Genomic DNA, 18,511 nt, shown 5'->3' with positions numbered 1-18,511 from the left:
ACTCCGCGGGGGGCAGTACCGGGGGGCTGCAGCGCAACCGGGGGGAGGGGGTACCAAAATCTGGGGGGTGGGGCACTTCAGTGGGGGGGGGGGGGCATCGAAATGGGGGGGACAAAATAATTCAGGGGGCATCGAAATTGGGGGGTGAGGCACTTCGGGAGGGGCAAAACAATTGGGGGGCGTCAAAATTAGGGGGTGAGGCACTTCAGTGGGTGGGGGGGTCATCGAAATGGGGGGGTAAAATAATAGGGGGGGCATCTAAATTAGGGGGGCGAGGCACTTCGGGGGGGGGAGGCATCGAAATGGGGGGGTAAAATAATTCGGGGGGCAACAAAATTGGGGGGTGAGGCAGTTCGGTGGGGGGTACAAAATTGGGGGGGCGTCAAAATTGGGGGGTGAGGCAGTTCAGTGGGTGGGGGGTCACCGAAATTGGGGGGGTAAAATAATTAGGGGGGCATCATTGGGTGAGGCATTTCAAGGGGTGGGGGGTCATCGAAATGGGGGGGTAAAATAATTCGGGGGGCAACAAAATTGGGGGTTGAGGCAGTTCAATGGGGGGGGGTCACCGAAATGGGAGGGGCAAAAGAATTCGGGGGGCATCAAAATTAGGGGAGTGAGGCACGTCAATGAGGGGGGGTCATCGAAATTGGGGTAAAATACTAGGGGGGGCGTCAAAGTTGGGGGGTGAGGCAGTTCAGTGGGTGAGGGGTCATCGAAATAGGGGGGTAAAATAATTGGGGGGGCATCAAAATTGAGTGAGGCATTTCAAGGGGTAGGGGGTCATCGAAATGGGGGGGCATAAAAATTGGGGGGGGGGTGAGGCACTTCGGGGGGGGATCGAAATGAGGGGGCAAAATAATTTGAGGGGCAACAAAATTGGGGGGTGAGGCAGTTCAATGGGGGGGTCATCGAAATGGGGGGCAAAAAATTGGGGGGAGGGGACTGGGAACTGGGGGAGGGCAGTAAAATTGGAGGGGGCATCTTAATGGGTGGGGGCACATAATTAGTGGGGGGACACACACACAGCAAACAGTGCAGACCCCTCCTCCCACCCCTCAAACTGGGGGGGGCCTGGACCCGCCCCCAGCCCATCGGGACCCTCCCCCCCTCCTCCGGTGTTTTTCCCGCCCCCCTCCCAGCCCCCCCAGGCAGAGGCAGCAAACCAGCTCCGGGCTTTTATTTGCTCCATCACACACCTCCCCCCATCGGAGAGGGGGTCGGGGGGGCACCCACCCCCACTTAAAAGGCACTTGTGGGTGCGGGGGAGGGGGATACACCCCCACACTGCCCCCTCCCCCGCAAAATTTAAGGGTCCCGCACGGCGGGACAGCACCGTTTTCCCTGGGGAAACTGAGGCACAGGGAGGGAACTTTGGCACTGGCATGGAAGGGGGGGGAGTGTTGGGGGGAGGGTCCTACCCCTAAAAAAGGACATCGTGGTGACAAGTAGAGGTGCCACCAGGAGGAGTAGAGGTGGCCTTGGAGGAGCTTGAGGCTCAAGCTGTGCAGGTGGGGAAACTGAGGCACTGGGGGGTATTGGGGGGGAGGGGGGAATTGGGGAGGGCACTGGGGATCTTTAGATTTTGATGAAGAGGATGGTGGTGACCAGGGCGAAGCCGGCCAGGAGCAGGGTGACTTTGGGGACCCGATGCTTGGGGACCCCCAGTTCTTGGGGTAAAATCTCTAAAAAAAAGGGGTGATCAGAAGCATCCCCACTGCCAGCCCCTGCTGCCACCACTGTCCCCCACCCTGACCCCCACAGGGGACATCGTGGAGGAGATGCCACCAGGGCCGGTGGCCTGAGGTGGCCTTGGAGGAGCTTGAGGCCGAAGCCGGGCAGATGGGGAAACTGAGGCAGGGGGAGGGACTTGGGGGGAGGGGTCTTTAGATCTTGATGAAGAGGATGGCGGTGACCAGGGCGAAGCCGGCCAGGAGCAGGATGACCTTGGGGACCCGATGCTTGGGGACGCCCAGTTCTTGGGGTAAAATCTCCAAGAAAGTGATGTAGAGGAAGGTCCCCACCGCCAGCCCCTCCAGCACCCCCCGGCACAGCCTCTGCCTCGGCCCGGCCCCCGCCGCCACCGCCGTCCCCAACCCCACCCCTAACGGGGACATCATGGAGAAGAGGAGCAGAGATGCCACCACGGCGGGTGGCCTGAGCCGACCCCGCAGGAGCTTCAGGGCCAGGCTGAAGGCCACCACCCCTTTGTGGAGCAGCAGGGCCAGGCAGAGCCGCAGGATTGTCCCCTCCGCCTCCGCCAGCCCCAGCGCCAACCCCTCCAGGACCGCGTGGAGCGCCAGGGCCACCACCAGCAGCCCGGCCCGGATGGCGCGGCGAGGGGACAGCGGAGGGGACAGCGGAGGGGACAGGGGAGGGGTCTGGATGGAGGCGGTAGTGGTGGCACTAAAGGGGGGCAGCAGGGAGCGGGTCTCCTCCTCCTGTCCCCGGCTCGGGGGGTCCCGCTGGGCCAGTGTCACCTGCTCCAGAACCAGCACCAGCAGGAAGCCCATGGCCAGGATGAACTCGGGCAACGGGAACTGCAGCTGAGGGGGAGGGAAAAGGGGGGTCAGGAGCTGCCTCTTCCCACTGCTTGCATCCCCCCTGGCTGTACCCCCCGTTCCTGTATTCCCCACCTGTTCCCCCCCCACCTACACCCCCTGCCTGTTACTCTTTGCCTGTTCCCCCTGCCTGTACCCCCCCTGCCCGTATTCCCCCTGCCTACACCCCCTGCCTGTACCTCCCCTGCCTGTTCCCCCTGTCTGCACCCCCTGCCTGTACCCCCCCTCCCCGTATTCCCCTTGCCTGTTCCTCCCCTGCCTGTTCCCCCTGCCTGTTCCCCCTGCCTGTTCCTCCCCTGCCTGTACCCCCCCTGCCTACACCCCCTGCCTGTTCTCCCTACCTGTTCCCCCTGCCTGTACCTCCCCGCCTGTACTCGGACCGTGGCCCGGAGCTTTCCATGACTCACGGAGAGACACGAGGGTTCCCGGCCGGCCCGTGCCTGCTGTCCCCTCTGTCCCCTCCCAGCAGCTCCGCTGTCAGCAGCCTGGCCCTGCCAGCTTCCTCCTTGCTGTCCCCTTCCCCACTGCCGCCATCCCGACTGTCCCCGTCCCCACCGTCCCGTCCCTGGCAGCCCCTCCCCACTGTCCCCCAGATGTCCCCTACCCTCTCTCCTCCTCCTCCTCCTCACTGTCCCCTGCCTGTCCCCTCCTCTCTGTCCCGCCCTACTGTCCCCTCCCCATTGTCCCCCCACCCCAGCCAACCCCTCCCCACTCTCCCCCAGCTGTCCCCTTCCTGTCCCCTCCCCACTGTCCCGTCCCCCTCCCCCCCGCACTCATCCGGACCTTCCTCCCCTGCCCCCCGCCCGCGGGGTACCCCCCCATGACACTGTCCCCAAGGTGTGGAGGGGTGGTGGCTGTCCCCACCGTGACCCGCAGCCCCTCCAGCGCCGCCGCCATGCTGTCGCGATAGTCGGGCAGCAGCTCCAGCAGGCAGGTCCCCAGGAAGACCCCACCCGCGAAGCAGCTCACGAGGGAAAGTGCGGGGCTGCGGGGCTCTGGGGAGGGGAGGGGGAGGTCAGACCCCAACCCCAGCCCCGCACACCCCGGGGAGCTCTGGGGACTCCCTTGGGACCACCCCCAGGATATTTCGGACCCCCCTCCCGAGCCCCCTGTGACCCCCGAGACCCCCAGATTCCCCAGGACACCCCGCAGCCTTCAGACACCCCCCTCCCCGGGACACCCCCGGCCTTCGGGATCCTTCTGACCCCCCTAAACCTCCAAGACCCCCCTGGACGCCCCCCGAAACTCCAGGGGACCCCGTGGACCACCCCCTTCCCGGGGTCCCCAGGACCCCCCCTTCCCCTCACAGACTCTTCGGGACCCCCCGAACCCCACGGGGTCCCTGAAACCACCCCCGGACCTCCCCAAACTCCAGGGGACCCCTGGACACCCCCCCAGACTCTCCAGGACGCCCCCTCCCCAAACTCCCCCGGACGCCCCGAACCTCCGCCGGGTCCCTGAGACGCCCCGGGTTCCCCCTCCCATCCTCCTCAGGACTCCCCCCAAGCCCCTCCCAGACTCCCTGGATCTCCGAGACCCCGGAACCCCCCGGGACCCCACACAGCACCCCCCGTCCCCCCCCGGTACCAGTGGCTCCAGGGGTCTGTCGGAACCAGCAGACCGGGACCAGGCCGCAGGCGAGGGGCAGCAGTAGCAGCAGCAGCAGCGAACCCAGTTTGGCCTCCAGTCCGGGCGGGGGGCGTGAGGCCCCCCCGGGGCTCCAGGCCAGCTCCCCGGTACCGGTACCGAGCCCGGTACTGGCTGCCATCCTGCCCGGAGCTCAGCGCCCGCCGCCGCGGGGGAAGGTCCGGCCCGCCGGGGCCTCGATCGCCTTTTGCATCCCCGGAACCAACTGGAGCTACGGGACGGAACCGTCAGAGCGGCCGGTACCGCCTCCTCGGCCCGGTGACTCACCCTCGGACTGGCCCGGGATGGACTGAGCTCCCCCCAACCCCGGCACCGGGACCTCGGGGCGGGGCGGCCTGGGGACTGGAGCAGAGCTACGGGAATGGGACGGGGCGGGAGGACCGGGACCGGGACCGGCGTGAGGATCAAGGACCGGAATCGGGAACTGGGATCAAGGCCCGGGACTAGGGATCGGGATCACGAACCAGGACCGAGGACCGCGACCGGGATCAAGGACTGGGGACCGGGATAGGGAAACGGAACCGGGGATCAGGATCAAGGAACGGGACCGCGGCATCATTATCAAGGACCGGCGACCGGAATCGGGACCAGGATCAAGAACGGGGATCGAGGACCAAGAGCGGGACCCAGATCGAGGACAGGGACCGGGACCGGGATCAGGAACTGGGACCAGGCTAAAGGGCCGCCCCCCTCTCCCGCTCCCGTTCCGGTCCCGTCCCGCTCCCCCCGCACTCACCGCTCGCTCCCCGCGCCGGTCCAAAAGGGCGGTGCCGTCCCCGTGACCGCAGCCAATCAGAACGCGCGAACCCGGGCGGCACCGCTGAGTGACGGGTACGACAGCCAATGGGAAACGAGCTGAGCAGGCGCGGTCCCGCTGCCCCGGGAGCGCGCATACGTGTTCGGTTCCCTGTCCCGGGGGCTCAGACTCCCCCTTCCGGGCTCCCGGTTCTGTCGTCCCGGGGGTTCAGGTTCGCTGTCTCCGTGTCCCGGTTCGCCCTCGGTCCGCCCTAGGGTTCTGATGCCCCGTCGCGGAGTTTCCGGTTCCCCCCGGTCCGTCGCGGAGTTCTCTGTCCCGGTTCCGTGTGACGGGGTCCCAGTTCACTCTCCATCGGTCCCGGTTCCACGTCCGGGGGAGGGAGAAAGGGAGGGGTGCCGGTTCCCCTATGGTCAGTCCCAGTGGTTCCGGTTCCCCTTGGAACCACTTGCCGCTGCACCCCGGTGCCCTCCGGTACGCGGTACCGGTCCAACCCCATCCAGCAGCCTGGCGAACCCGGTGCCGTCCCCCGGGGCGGGACTTGGTTCCCGCAGATACCGGAGATCCCGGTTGGGGCGGTCCCGGTTCGGAGCCGGGGTGTTTGGGGCGGGGGGGTGGCAGCACTCCCGGTGATGGAACCGGAGGCACCGGAACCGTTCCCGAGCTGCGATTCCCCCTTCCCAGGCCCGGGGCTGAGTCTCGAGGAGCGGGGGGCGCGGCAAGGGGACCCCCCCCAGGGTCCGGTTCCGGGGGTCCGGTTCCGGTGTCCCTTCCCCGGTGTCTCGGTCCCCGCAGGGCAGCCCCGGGGATCGCAGTGAGACCCCTCCCCCCATGTCCCATCCCCTTTTCCTTCTTCCATTTTTCTTTTTTCTTTTTTCCTTTTCCTTTTTCCTTTTCCTTTTCCTTTTTTCTTTTTCCCTTTTTCCTTTTTCTTTTTTCCTTTTTCCTTTTTTCGCTTTTCTTTTTTCCTTTTTCCTCTTTCCTCTTTCCTTTTTCCTTTTTTCTTTTTTCCTTTTTCCTTTTTTCGCTTTTCCTTTTTCCTTTTTTCTTTTTCCTTTTTCCTTTTCCTTTTCCTTTTTTCTTTTTCCCTTTCCTTTTTCCTTTTTTCTTTTTTCCTTTTCTTTTTTCTTTTCCTTTTTCCTTTTTCCTTTTCCTTTTTCCTTTTTCCTTTTTTCCTTTTCCTTTTTTCTTTTTCCTTTTTTCTTTTTCCATTTCCTTTTCCTTTTTCCTTTTCCTTTTTCCTTTTTCCTTTTTTCCTTTTCCTTTTTTCTTTTTCCTTTTTTCTTTTTCCATTTCCTTTTCCTTTTTCCTTTTCCTTTTTCCTTTTTCCTTTTTTCCTTTTCCTTTTTTCTTTTTCCTTTTTTCTTTTTCCATTTCTTTTTCCTTTTCCTTTTCCTTTTTTCTTTCTCCTTTTCCTTTTTCCTTTTTTCTTTCCTTTTTTCTTTTTCCAGCATGGGGGGAACATTGGAGCTTTGCGGGGGGCATTAAGGGAACCCCAAAAATCCAATTATTGGGTGGGGTGCAGGGGGTGGGGTCCCACAGGAGGGTTTGGGCCACGGGGAATTTTCTGTGCTCGCTCTTTGGGTTTGAGATCCAGGGCTGGAGGTTTGGAATTTGGATTTTTTTGGAACTTTTTGGAATTTTTTGGAATTTTTTGGAATTTTTTGGGATTTGGAGTGGGAGGGGCTGGAAGCTCCCGGACATCTCCCAGGGGCTCCCAGCCCTCGACACCCGTACACGTGTGTGAGTGTGCACATACGTGTCCACGCGTGTACTTGTATGACTGCCTGTGTCTACATGTGTGCACACGCGTGTCCCCCCGTGTCCGTGTACACGTGTCTGGGCATGCACACGTATGTGCATGTATGTACATGTGTGTATGTGTGTGTACACGTGTGTGCGTGTGTGCATGCGTGTGTATGTGAATGTGTGTGCACATGTGGGCATATGTGTGTACATGTGCGTACACGTCTGCATGTGCGTGTGAACAGGTGTGAACAGGTGTGAACATGTGTACATGCATAAGTACATGTGTGTATATGTGTATATTTGTGTACATGTGTACATGTGTGTGTACATGTGTGTATATGTGTACGTTTGTACGTGTGTGTACAGGTGTGTGTTCAGGTGTGTACATGTGTCTGTACATGTATGTACATGCGTGTATGTGTGTACACGTGTGTATATGTATGTGCTCGTGTCTCTGCATGTATTTATACATGTGTGTACATGTATGCGCACGTGTATGTACATGCGTGTGTACATGTACATGTGTTACTGTATGTACATGTGTGTTAATGTATATACACGTGTGTTAATGTATGTACACGTCCTGTCCCCTCCCCGTGCGCATGCGCAGACACCGCTCTCACCGCCCTTGCGCAGCCCCTCCCTCCCACGCTTTCCCCGCGCATGCGCAGTCCCTCTCCTCACCCCGCCGGCTCCCGGTTCCCCCGGGGTCTCCGCCATGAGCACCGGGGACCCTCGGGGCCGCGGGATGCGGTTTGCGGAGCGGCAGCTGCGGCGGCACGGCTGGCGGCGAGGTGGGAACCCCCCAGGGAACCCCTCCACCCTCCTCCTCCCTGCCACCCCCTCCGGGGACCCCCCCACCGCATCCCCGGTGGGCTCTGCCCGGGGGGTGACGGGGTGCCCGGTGTCCTTGTCCCCAGGGCAGGGCTTGGGGAAGCGGGAGGACGGCATCGCCGAGGCCATCCGGGTGAAGCTGAAGTGTGACACGGCGGGGGTGAGTGGCGGACCCCGGGATGGGGGGGTGGGGAGGGGTCTCGGTCGCCCTGCCCGGTCCCCCTCCTCCCCCGGGCTGTGGCAGTGGCGGTGCCTCCTCTGTCCCCTGCAGGTGGGACACGACGCGGCGGAGCTCTTCTCCTTCCACTGGTGGGACCACCTCTTCAACAAGGCAGCGGCCAACATCGCCGTGGAGGTCGGGCGCGGGTGGGGGTTTTGGGGGATGCGGCGGGGGGGTCCCCGGTGGTGCTGGGATGGTCCCTTCGGTGGCCTTCGCGCTGCGGGGGCCGCGGTGGTGCTGGAGGAGGCAAAGTCCCCGGTGCGGAGCCCTGGGAGTCTCGGCATCTCTGTCCCCGCAGGACGGCGTCTCGGTCAGGGCGGTTGCGGGGCAGGGGGTGCGGGTCAGCACCAAGAAGCCCCGCAGGGCCGGCAGTGCGGGTGGGATGCTCTACGGCCGCTTTGTCAAGGTAACCACGACAGGAATGCGGCTCGGAGAGAGCAGCTGGGCTCCTCCCGAACTGCTGCACCCCCTCTTGCTCGTTGCTGCTGGGGTCCCCAGGGCCCTCCCCCTTTTCTTTGCCCCCCTTTTCCCATGGCCCTTCTGCCTCTCCCCACTGCAGTCAGCCACGCTCACAGCGGGCGGGGAGGAGCCCACGGAGCAGCCTTCTGGCTCGGAGAGCAGCGAGGAGGAGAAGCTGGATCTCTCTTCAGCCAGGAGGCAAGGCTGGGGCAGAGGGGAGAGATGGGGGCTGGGAGGGGGAGCCCTTATCCATCCATCCATCCACCCATCCATCCCTCCCTCCACCCCCCCGTGCTGATGCTGGGGGGTGACACGTCCCCCATTTCCCACAGGTTGACAGACGAGGAGCTGGTGCGAGCGTGCGGTGGCCGCACAGCACACAAGTGAGTGGTTGGTGTGGGGCTGTTCCCCCCCCTCTTGGCAGGGGCTTCTGAGGAGGCTGGGGGGGATATTCCCTGCTGGAGAGGTGCTGGATCCCCACTCCTCACAATGGTTGCAGGGGTGCCCGGCACGGCCTGACCATGAGTGCCAAGCTGGCACGGCTGGAGGAGCAGGAGAAAGCTTTCCTGGCCAGGTATCCCCCCAGGGAGCAGCAGGCTGAGCCCCTGGAGAGCAGCTCCCCAGCAGAGATAAGGGAAAAGAAGAAGAAAAAAAAGAAACAGTCCAGAAACAGAGCCAATCCTGAGGAGCTGCAGAGCTGGGAGCCAAGCGGAGAGGAGGCTGTGGGAGAAGGAAAGGTGGTGAAGAGGAAAAAGAAGAGTCAGGAGCCAACTGGGGAAGAGGATGTGGCAGGAAAGGCTGCAAAGAGGAAGAAAAAAAAGAAAAATAAGAAGGAGAATAAGGAAGAGCCAGCTGAAACAGAGCTACCTCCAGAAGACACAGGTGGACCAGACCAGGCTGGGCACAGCCCCAGGAAAAAGAGGAAGAAAAGGAAGAGGGAGCCAGAGTGAGCAGGGCCCAAGGCTGCTGTGCCATGCAGCTGCTGGTACCATCTGGCTGAGGGTCCTGGTCCTGCCTGCTGGCACCAGTGGGCACTCAGGGGTTCTCTGGGCTCTCCCCAGGTGGAGCCCTGCTCAGTGGCCCAGTTGTGTGGGGATGCTGAGCTGGGATGGTTGGTCTGGAGCTGGATCGAGCTGTGTTACTCCCTGAGCCTTCCTCATGTCAGGGGTGACCCCAGTCCCCACCAAGCTCTGGAGCAGGGACCCATTTGCAGTGGGTTTGTGACAGGGGGACACAAAGGAACAGCCCCTACAGAGCATGGAAATATTTTTTAAGGGCACTAATAAATCTTTATTGCAGTGAAACTCTTCAAGTGCAAGATACGTGGCAGGCCATGGGACCCTGCATCACCTCCTCACCTAGAAGCATTCAAATTAAGCAGCAACCCCAAACAGACCCCCCTGGCAATCCCAAGCTCCTGGGGGCTTTGCTCTGCAGGAAACTGGGATCCCACAGGCAGAACTGGGTTGGACCCGAGCCCAGTGAGGTGCTGAGCATCCTCCCAGCAGAGAGCTGGGGCTTTGGTAGGATTTTGCTCCTAGCCCAGCAGCCCAGGCTCCCCGTGACCCCCCAGCCCTAAGTCAGCTGCAGGACGCAGTCTGTCCCGGGGTAGGGTGGGAGGTTTAAGGCGTATTTTTTCTGGAGCTCAGGGGGCACAAACCTCCCCCCAAGGAAGTGGTAACGCCCCACAAAATGCGTCGCTGCCTTCTTGGGTGCCGTCAGCGAGATGAGCATGTCGGGCTGGAGCCCATCTGCCTTCCCCTTCTCCACATCCCAGCCTGCAAAAAACCCAAAAAGGCTGGGCTGGAGCTGGGAAAACCCCGGCTGGGCACTTCCTTCCCTCCCCGTGGGTTTGGGAATCACTCACCCGAGGGGATGTCAATGCTGGCAAGGGGCACCGTGACGCGCTCCAGGGTGCTGAGGATGCTGCCAAAAGGCTCCCGCACTGCTCCCTTGAAGCTGAACCCGAAAATGGCATCAACCACCAGCCCGTAGAGCTCATCGATGAGGGCAGCCTGTGGCAGGGAGGGCAGGCAGTAAAAAACAGCCCTGGGAACAACCCTTGAGGGTGGGTGGCTGCTGCTTTCCCCGGGGGCTGCTCCTCACCTCAGCCGGGAATTCCGTGAGGAAGGGGATGTCCATCTTGTGGCACTGGGTGGTCAGACCCTCAAAGAGGGGCTTGCTGGGGCGTTTGGGGTAATACACGGTTGGCTCGTAGCCCTGCAAGAGCAGAAAGGCCCTGAAGAGCGGGGACCCCAAAGCTGGTGGGAGCAGGGGGGGGGGGGGATGGGCAGGGGCACCCTCCCTAAGGGGGCACGAGGGACTCACAAACATTTTGAGGTGCCGGGCACAGACAAGGCCATCGCCGCCGTTGTTCCCCGGTCCACACACGACCAGCACGGTGGGCTGGCTGGTGGTGAAGGAGCTGGGTGGGTAAGCCTGGCGTGGGACAGGAGGCAGAGGGTGATGTGGGGCCATGGCAGGGGGTCGGGCATCCCCACACCCCCTGTGCCCACCTTGGCGATGGCGGTGGCACAGCTCAGCCCTGCCAGCTCCATCAGCTGATCCACGCTGAACTTGTACTCGGTGAAGAGCTCCTGGTCGATGGCCTGGGCCTCCTCCTGCCTGGGGAGGGACGGGGGGTGTCGGGGGGCAGCTGGGACCCCTCGGCTCACAAAGAACCAGCGAGGGGGGGAGCGGAGGGACGGGGTCCATCCCCCCCCTCCCAGACATCTCTGCACCCCCCGGGTCCTGCCCAACCCCCCTCCCCCCCTGTGCCCGTTACCTCCCGCATCCCGAAACATCCCCTGCACCCCCCGGGTCCTACCCAACCCCCCCTCCCCCCCTGTGCCCGTCACCCGCCGCACCCCCAAACATCCCCTGCACCCCCCGAACCCCCCGGTACTTTCCCCCCCTTCCTGCAGCGCATCTGCCCCGGTCCCGTCCCCCCCCCTTTGTCCCGCAGCCCTACCCGAGGAAGCGCAGACCCCGCGGGCCGGACCCCGCGTTAGGGCCGTGCATGGTGCGGTGCGGGTGGCACCGGTCCCGCTCCCAGACCCGCTCCCAGAGCCGGTTCGGGCAGCGCCCACCCCCACGGGCCCCCGCCGCCAGCAGCAGCCCCAGGCCCAATCCCAGCAGTGCCCGTGGCCTCTGCATGAGGCGGGACCGCCCAGGTTCGCAGCGGTTCGGCCCGCGGATCGGCACCGAGCAGGCGCGGGAGGAGCGGGGCGGAGCAGCCATTGCGGTGCGGGGGGAGGGAGGGAGGCGGTACCGGTTCCCATCACCGTGTCCCGGGGCAGCCCCGGCTTGGAGCCCGAGGTCCAATCCCCCGCCCCCCCAGGCCCCCGCACGGAAAGGAGGACGGCAAAGGATTAAAATTTAAAACCGTGTTGGGTCAAGCACCGTGAAGCGGCTCGGCCCGTTCTGCTGCCCCGGTCCGGCCGGTGTCCCCTCCCCGTGTCCTGTGTCACACGAGGCTGCAGATGAGGGACAGGATCCTCCTCCCCGTGCGGGGCTCCTGGCAGCCGGTGGTGGCAGCCGTGGTGTCACCGGAGCTGGGGGACAGCGAGGCCACCGGAGTGTTACGGGGGGGTCCCCAGGGGGTGCAGAATGGGGCGAGAAGGGGATCCCATAGAGGACACTTGGGGTTGTTCAATCGGGAGGAGAGAAGGGTGCAATGGGGAGACCTCAGAGCACCTCCCAGTGCCTGAAGGGATCCAGGAAGGCTGGGAAGGGACTTGGGACAAGGGCCTGGAGGGATGGGATGAGGGGGAAGGGTTTCCAGCTGCAAGAGGGGAGATGGAGAGGAGATCTTGGGGAGGGAGAGAGAAATTCTTTGAGGTGAGGGTGCTGAGCCCCAGGTCACCCCCAGAAGCTGTGGCTGCCCCATCCCTGGAAATGTTGGAGCTTGGATGGGGCTTGGAACCCCCTGGGCTGTGGGAGGGGTCCCTGCCCATGGCAGGGGGGGCACTGGGGGAGCTTTAAGGTCCCTTCCAACCCAAACCAGTCTCTGATTTTGGGGTCATGGCTGTTGTGAGGAGCAAGGGGTGTCCCAAGCACTGCAGGGGGTGGGGGTCTCCATCCCTGAACCCTCCCCAGAGAGGACACCCTGGATCCCACACCTCCCATCCACTCCCTCACCCACTCCCCCAGCCCATCACCCACCGCTCCGGGTTGTTGTGCTGGAGTTTCTGGTGGGCACATCCCCCTGTGGAATGCAGGGGGTGTTATCCACAGCCCTCAGCTTGAGCTGGGAGGAGAGGGAGCCCTGGCTGTGTTTGGTACTCACTGGGACGGGTGCTGGGGTGGCATGGCAGGGCCAAGGGTGGGCACCGAGTGGTGTTTGGGTCACTGGGAGCAAAGCAGAAACCACTCACATGGAGGTGATGGAGATTCATGTGCCAAACTCTCCACTACTGCATCGTTACTGAAACTTTCCCTGGTGCCAGCTTGAATCACCCCGAACCTGCTTCCCAGAACTACACATCTTTAAAAACCTCTGGATTTCCTCCTTGAATCCCAAGAAGGCCCCAGGGTGATGCCAGTGGCTGCTGCCGTGCAGGTGTTTGGGTGCAAGGAGCTGTTTTGGGGTGCCTCCCCCTCGCCCACCCACCTGTTAGGACTGTGATGCCCTGGACCATCCTCATCCTCCCCAGAGGTGTCCAGGTGGCTGCGTGGGTCCCGGGTCTCTGGTGTGGGGCTGCCAGGCAGGGCCACTGCTTTGTCTCCAAGGAGAAAGGGCAAATAGGCAGGAGTCTGACAGCAGCCCCTGGGATGGGCTCTGTGGCTTCAGCAAGTTGGGTTTTAGTTGTCACCTTCTTACCTGAACACCCAGGAGGTGCTCTGGGCACAGTCTTGTGCAGCTCAGCCCCAGCCTGTTTTTTTTCTCTGAAGGACCTGTGGTTGAAGGAAGATTTATCTCACTGGGAATCCATCCACAGAGGAGGGAGGGACAGGACAGCAGCTTTTCTACTCACACCTTGCATTGCCGGAGCCCTGTCCTGCTGGTGTGGGGCAGCCTGGAGCAAAACTCCAGCTGGCTGGGGTCCTGCTAGGATGGAGGGACAGCCTGGGAATTCCTGCATCCCTCTGCCCACCCAACTCCACACACACCCCCCCCCCAGCTGGGGTGTCAGTTCCCAGCACCCTGATCTGCCCCAGCCCCGGGGTGATGCTCACTGGTGTGGGGTCCCAGCCACCCCTTTGGGAGAGGTGGCCCCGGAGGCAGAGCTGGTGCTGGATGGCCTCAGTCAGCTTCTGCACAACCTGCTCACGGGCAGCTCTGGGGGTGTCCTGCAGAGGAGAGAGCCTGGGTCTGTCCCCTGGGCCGGGACAGTCCCCCCAGGGTGCACGTCCAGCCTTGGGGGTTTCCCCAGTGAGCTTTACCTGGCAGTGGGAAAGCAAAGTCAGGGCCTCCTTGTAGTACCTGATGGCTTTCTGGGGGGCTCCCAGGTGGAAGTGGGCTGCTCCCAGCCCCTCACACGCCTGCCACTGCCCCTGAATGTCCCCTGGGGGGCAAAGGGCAGGATCAGTGCTGGACCAGTGCTGGACCTCCCTGAGGCCTTGGGGAGGGAGCATCACTGACCCAGTGATGGATCAGGTTGGATCCAGGGCATGCCTGGCTTGATGCCATGTGGCATCCGGGTGCTCCAGAGTCCCCAAGGCAGGGACGGTTTTCCTGTGCCCCCCTTACCCGAGTCCCGGAAGGCTTGCAAGGCGTGCAGATAATTCTCTGCAGCAGCTTCGTGGTCCCTGAGCTGGCTGCAGGCGTGGGCCAGGTTCCCAAAGCACTGCCCCTGTGCCCGCCGGTTCCCCAGGGCACCTGCAACACAGAATCCCACAGAATCCCAGCATCCTGCTTGGGAAAGACCTCCCAGATCATCCACTCCAACTCCCCTGAGTCCTGTGCTAAACCACATCCTGCAGCACCATATTTCCAGGGCTTTCAAACACCTCCAGGGATTGGGATTCACCCACACACCCCCCCCCACCCCAGGCAGCCTGGCAAACACAGGGCTCCATCCCGAGGCAGCACACTTCATAGAATCATAGAATCATAGAATTGGCTGGGTTGGAAGGGACCTCAGAGCTCATCAAGTCCAACCCTTGCTCCACTCCCCCCGTGGTTCCCAGCCCATGGCACTGAGTGCCACATCCAGGCTCTTTTGAAATATCTCCAGGGATGGAGAATCCACCCCTTCCCTGGGCAGCCCATTCCAATGGCTGAGCACCCTCTCCAGAAAGAAATTCTTTCTAATGTCCAACCTAAACCTCCCCTGGCACAACTTGAGACCTCTTGTGCCCTCTTGTCTTGCTGAGAGTTGCCTGGGAAAAGAGCCCAACCCCCCCTGGCTCCAACCTCCTTTCAGGGAGTTGGAGAGAGTGATGAGGTCTCCCCTGAGCCTCCTCTTCTCCAGCCTCAACACCCCCAGCTCCCTCAGCCCTTCCTCACAGGAATTCTGCTGGATCCCTTCCCAGCCTCCTTGCTCTTCTCTGGACCTGCTCCAGCACCTCAATCTCCTTCCTGAGCTGAGGGGCCCAGAACTGGACACAGGACTCAAGCTGTGGCCTCCCCAGGGCTGAGCACAGGGGCAGAATCCCTTCCCTGGACCTGCTGGCCACGCTGTTCCTGAGCCAGCCCAGGATGCCATTGGCCTTCTTGGCCACCTGGGCACACTGCTGGCTCCTCTTCAGCTTCCTGGCAATCCAGACTCCCAGGTCCCTTTCTGCCACTCTGTGCCCAGCCTGGAACTCCCCATGGGGTTGTTGTGTTGAACCTCATCCCCTTGGGATCAGCCCAACTCTCCAGTCTGTCCAGGTCCCTCTGCAGAGCCCTCCTGCCTTCCAGCTGATCCACACTCCCCCCAGGAAGGGAAAAGCCAGGAGCAAGAGGTGCCAGGGTGACCTACTGTGCAGTGCCAGTGCCCGGCGGTGCCAGCCCAGGGCGGTGCTGAAGCTGTGCAGGGCGTTGTGGGCAGCACCCAGGTTCTGCAGCACCGCAGCTTCTCTGGCCCGGTCCGGTCCGGTTCGGCTGCAGAGAGCGAGGGCTCTCTCGAAGCTCTCAGCAGCCAGGGAGAAGATGTGGAGCTGGGAGTAGCCCAGCCCAATCTCGTTGTAGAGTTTCCCTGTGGGGTGGAGGAGAAAGTCTGGGTGGGGGTGCTGGGTCCTGAGTGTCCCAGTTTGATGCTGGGCTGGCAATTAACCCAGTAAGTGATGCTCTGTGTGAATCCAAACCCCCTCCATGATAAAGGAAGGAAAAAAAATAAGGGAGAGGGAGATTTATGGGATGGAAACTACCCAGCTTTAATGGAACAGTAATGATAAAAAGGAAAAATTACCAAATCTCTACAAATCTACAGGAAAATTGATCCCAGGTTCCTGCCCCCTCTCCCCCAGTAACTCTCACGTCACCACCCAGGCTGCAGGGCAGCCCTGGGAAAGTCCAGGCTGGAATTCTGGGAGCAGTTGGGAGCTGGAGGCAGGAAGACAGAGATCCAGGCTGGAAAGGATCAGGAGCAGAGGCAGAGGAAGGGATGGAATCCTCCCAGGATGCTGAAGCAAAGAGGGAGAGGGGAAGAAGGGGAAGGGAAGGGGTTTGACCCTGGTGACCCCTCCAATTTATCCCAAATCTGATGTGGATGGGATGGAATCCTCTGTTTGGTCAATTCTGGTCATTTCTCTTGTCTGCTCCTCCCTAAAGGAGGGTTCCAGGTGTCACCTCTTTATTCCTTTTCTCTTTCTGGAGCACAAAATGTTCCTCAGAACCCAGCAGTGTCCCTGGTTCTGCACCCCAGGCTCTGCCTGGAACTCTAAACAGGGAACCCTAAAATCCATAAAAAACTCTAAAATCAGTCCCAGCAGCAGCCACTGCCTGAGAAACTTGCTGTTCACTTCAGGTTTACAATTAATTTACAATTAATTTACAATTAATAATATTAATTATTATTTATAATTTTGATTTATTACATTAATATATTAATAAAATGTCAATCTATTATATTAATATATTAATATAATTATAATTCTCAAATTATTAAAATCTAGTTAATGTAATAAATACTATAAATATATAATAAATAATAATACAATTATTATAATATTAAATAATAATTAATAATTAATAAAACGCCTTCTGGCTCCTTACAAGAGACCGAGCTGAAAGCAAAATCCCAAGCCAGAAAACCCCCTTTCTCCTGACCCAAACCAGGACACTTCGGGCACCCAGAGCTGCGGGTGCTGCCCCTCCTCACCTTGCAGAGCCGGGTCCGGGAGGCTCTCGCAGAGCGAGCGGCACTGGGCGAGGACCCCGGCGATTTCGGCCACCTGGAATCCTCGGCTCTGGAGCATGGAGCCACTCGCCTTGCTCAGAGCCACCGCGGCAGCCTCGGGGCTGGCGGCAGCCGCGTAAATCCCAGCAGCATCCAAGAAGCAGCGGGCGGCCCGGGCCGGAGCCCGCAGCCCCAGGTAGCAGCATCCCATCCACACGCAGGTCCCCGCTCGGCTGCCAGCCCCTGCCACGCCACGGGGGGCACCGGCTTTGCCAAAATACTCCAGAGCCTTAGAAAAATCCCGGAGTCCTTTGTGAGCCGCTCCGATGTTGAAAGAAAAATCCCCCGAGTACTTCTCGCTCTCCCCGTCCGAGGGTTGGGATTGGAGGAGGAACCCGAGAGCCTTTTTGGGTTTCCCGGCCTCCAGATAGGCAGCTCCCAGGTTGAAGGCACAAACCCTACGGACCCGGGGGCTCCCTGTGCCCCCCGAGAGCCGAAACGCCTTCCTGAAGCACCCCACTGCCTCCTCCCCCTTGCCCAGCTCCAGCGCCCGGTGTCCCGCGTGGGTCAAACCCTCGATCTTGGCCACCAACCCCGCTGCCTCATCTCCTCCTTTCTGAGCATCTTCCCCAGCCTCGGCCTTCTTCTCTTTCTTCTGGCTTTTCTTCCTGACAGCGGGGGCTGCGGGGCCCACGGGGGCTGCAGGAGACACGGGGGCTGCAGAGGCCACGGGGGCTGTGGGGGCTGCAGGAGCCACGGGGGCTGTAGGGTCCACGGGGGCCACGGGTGTTGCCGGGGCCACGGGGGCTGTGGGGCCCACGGGGGCTGCAGGGACCATGGGGGTTACAGGGGCTGCAGGGCCCACGGGGGCTGTAGGGTCCACGGGGGCCACGGGTGTTGCCGGGGACACGGGGGCTGCGGGGGCTGTGGGGGCCACACGGGTTACAGGGGCTGCAGGGCCCACGGGGGCTGTGGGGCCCACGGGGGCTGTGGGGGCTGTGGGGGCCACGGGGGCTGCAGGGAACACGGGGATTGCAGGGGTCTTGGGGTCTGCGGGGTCCACGGGGGCTGTGGGGGCTGTGGGGGTTACAGGGGCTGCAGGAACCACAGGGGCTGCAGAGGCCACGGGGGCTGTGGGGATCTTGGGGTCTGCGGGGTCCACGGGAGCTGTGGGGCCCACGGGGTGCATTCCTGGGGCAGCATCATCCTCCGAAGCCATGGGCAGGGGGAGGGTCCTGCCTGCAGGAGAGACACAACAGGCAGGGAGGGTCCTGGGGGGTTGACACCAGCAGCAGTCGGGTTGTGTTGTTTTTAAAGCCGGTTGGATCTGAGCTTGTACCCAAATTAGGGAAGTTTTAAGTTTAAAGTTTCAGGGAGGACAAAGATCTTCCCACGGGGGCCCCCCCAGCAGCTCAAGTTCTGTGATGGGTTCCTGCCCCCTGCAAAGCCAGGGAGGGAAGAGGGGGGGTCCCGCGTGGGGCTTTGGGTGGGTTTTTTGGGAAGCAGAATCCCCGGTCGCGTGGACTTACTGCTTGCTCCGTGGATGAGGAAGGTGCTGAGAGGAGGGACACGGGGACAGCGCTGCCACAAAATGTCACCAAAGGGGCTCGGGGGGCCTGGAAAACCCCCACAGACCCCCCGGAGCGGGACCCCCCCCACGTCCCCGAGTGATAGAAGCCGGAACGTGGCGCTTGGTGCTGGAGTGAAGCTTCCAGGAGGCGAGGAAAGGTCACGGTCGTGCGTGGAGCGGGACAAAGCCGGGTCCCCTCCTGCGGGAGGAGGCAAAGCCCGCGATGGCCCCGCTGGCTCCGGTTTCACCATCGCTGGCTTGGAGCCCGGTGCCATGGCAACGAGGTGCGGCTGTCAGCCGGGGGGTGACACGGCCAACACGACCACTGTCCCGCGTGGGGGTGGGTGACACAGCCAGCCCCTGGCTGTCCCGGGTGGGTGGTGGGAGACACAGCCGACCCCACCACTGTCCCACGTGGAGGGTGACACAGCCAGCCCCTGGCTGGTCCGGGTG

General features: G+C 61.8%; 4 protein-coding genes and 1 long non-coding RNA gene across 5 annotated transcripts; 1 reads left to right on the top strand and 4 right to left on the bottom strand.

The window, feature by feature from the left end:
- Positions 1 to 1,162: 1,162 nt before the first annotated feature.
- Positions 1,163 to 5,178, bottom strand: SLC39A1 (solute carrier family 39 member 1). Its single transcript, XM_071727044.1, has 4 exons — positions 4,942 to 5,178; positions 4,146 to 4,416; positions 3,423 to 3,553; positions 1,163 to 2,543 (listed from the first exon to the last, which is right to left on the bottom strand). Exons 2-4 carry the CDS (start codon positions 4,324 to 4,326, stop codon positions 1,884 to 1,886), a joined length of 972 nt encoding a protein of 323 aa, XP_071583145.1. The 5' UTR covers positions 4,327 to 4,416; positions 4,942 to 5,178; the 3' UTR covers positions 1,163 to 1,883.
- Positions 5,179 to 7,363: 2,185 nt separating this feature from the next.
- On the top strand, positions 7,364 to 9,525 carry LOC139787754 (G patch domain-containing protein 4). The gene is made up of 7 exons (XM_071727049.1): positions 7,364 to 7,502; positions 7,629 to 7,702; positions 7,814 to 7,897; positions 8,061 to 8,168; positions 8,322 to 8,419; positions 8,554 to 8,604; positions 8,721 to 9,525. Exons 1-7 carry the CDS (start codon positions 7,427 to 7,429, stop codon positions 9,169 to 9,171), a joined length of 942 nt encoding a protein of 313 aa, XP_071583150.1. The 5' UTR covers positions 7,364 to 7,426; the 3' UTR covers positions 9,172 to 9,525.
- Positions 9,488 to 11,429, bottom strand: NAXE (NAD(P)HX epimerase). The gene is made up of 6 exons (XM_071727050.1): positions 11,193 to 11,429; positions 10,738 to 10,846; positions 10,550 to 10,660; positions 10,328 to 10,441; positions 10,089 to 10,236; positions 9,488 to 9,999 (listed from the first exon to the last, which is right to left on the bottom strand). Exons 1-6 carry the CDS (start codon positions 11,375 to 11,377, stop codon positions 9,797 to 9,799), a joined length of 870 nt encoding a protein of 289 aa, XP_071583151.1. The 5' UTR covers positions 11,378 to 11,429; the 3' UTR covers positions 9,488 to 9,796.
- Positions 11,430 to 11,738: 309 nt separating this feature from the next.
- On the bottom strand, positions 11,739 to 13,117 carry LOC139787601 (uncharacterized). The gene is made up of 5 exons (XR_011722669.1): positions 13,044 to 13,117; positions 12,834 to 12,945; positions 12,510 to 12,571; positions 12,386 to 12,428; positions 11,739 to 11,775 (listed from the first exon to the last, which is right to left on the bottom strand). It is a non-coding gene; the product is annotated as an uncharacterized lncRNA (long non-coding RNA).
- Positions 13,118 to 13,193: 76 nt separating this feature from the next.
- On the bottom strand, positions 13,194 to 18,333 carry TTC24 (tetratricopeptide repeat domain 24). The gene is made up of 7 exons (XM_071726919.1): positions 18,018 to 18,333; positions 16,471 to 17,727; positions 15,130 to 15,345; positions 13,914 to 14,042; positions 13,607 to 13,728; positions 13,400 to 13,513; positions 13,194 to 13,268 (listed from the first exon to the last, which is right to left on the bottom strand). Exons 1-7 carry the CDS (start codon positions 18,331 to 18,333, stop codon positions 13,194 to 13,196), a joined length of 2,229 nt encoding a protein of 742 aa, XP_071583020.1.
- Between the last annotated feature and the right edge of the window lie 178 nt (positions 18,334 to 18,511).

The sequence above is a fragment of the Heliangelus exortis genome, chromosome 27 (genome assembly GCF_036169615.1).
Source record: "Heliangelus exortis chromosome 27, bHelExo1.hap1, whole genome shotgun sequence".
Classification (NCBI taxonomy): domain Eukaryota; kingdom Metazoa; phylum Chordata; class Aves; order Apodiformes; family Trochilidae; genus Heliangelus; species Heliangelus exortis.
The sequence above is the reverse complement of the archived record's forward strand: the minus strand, read 5'-3'. Positions and strand labels throughout refer to the sequence as shown.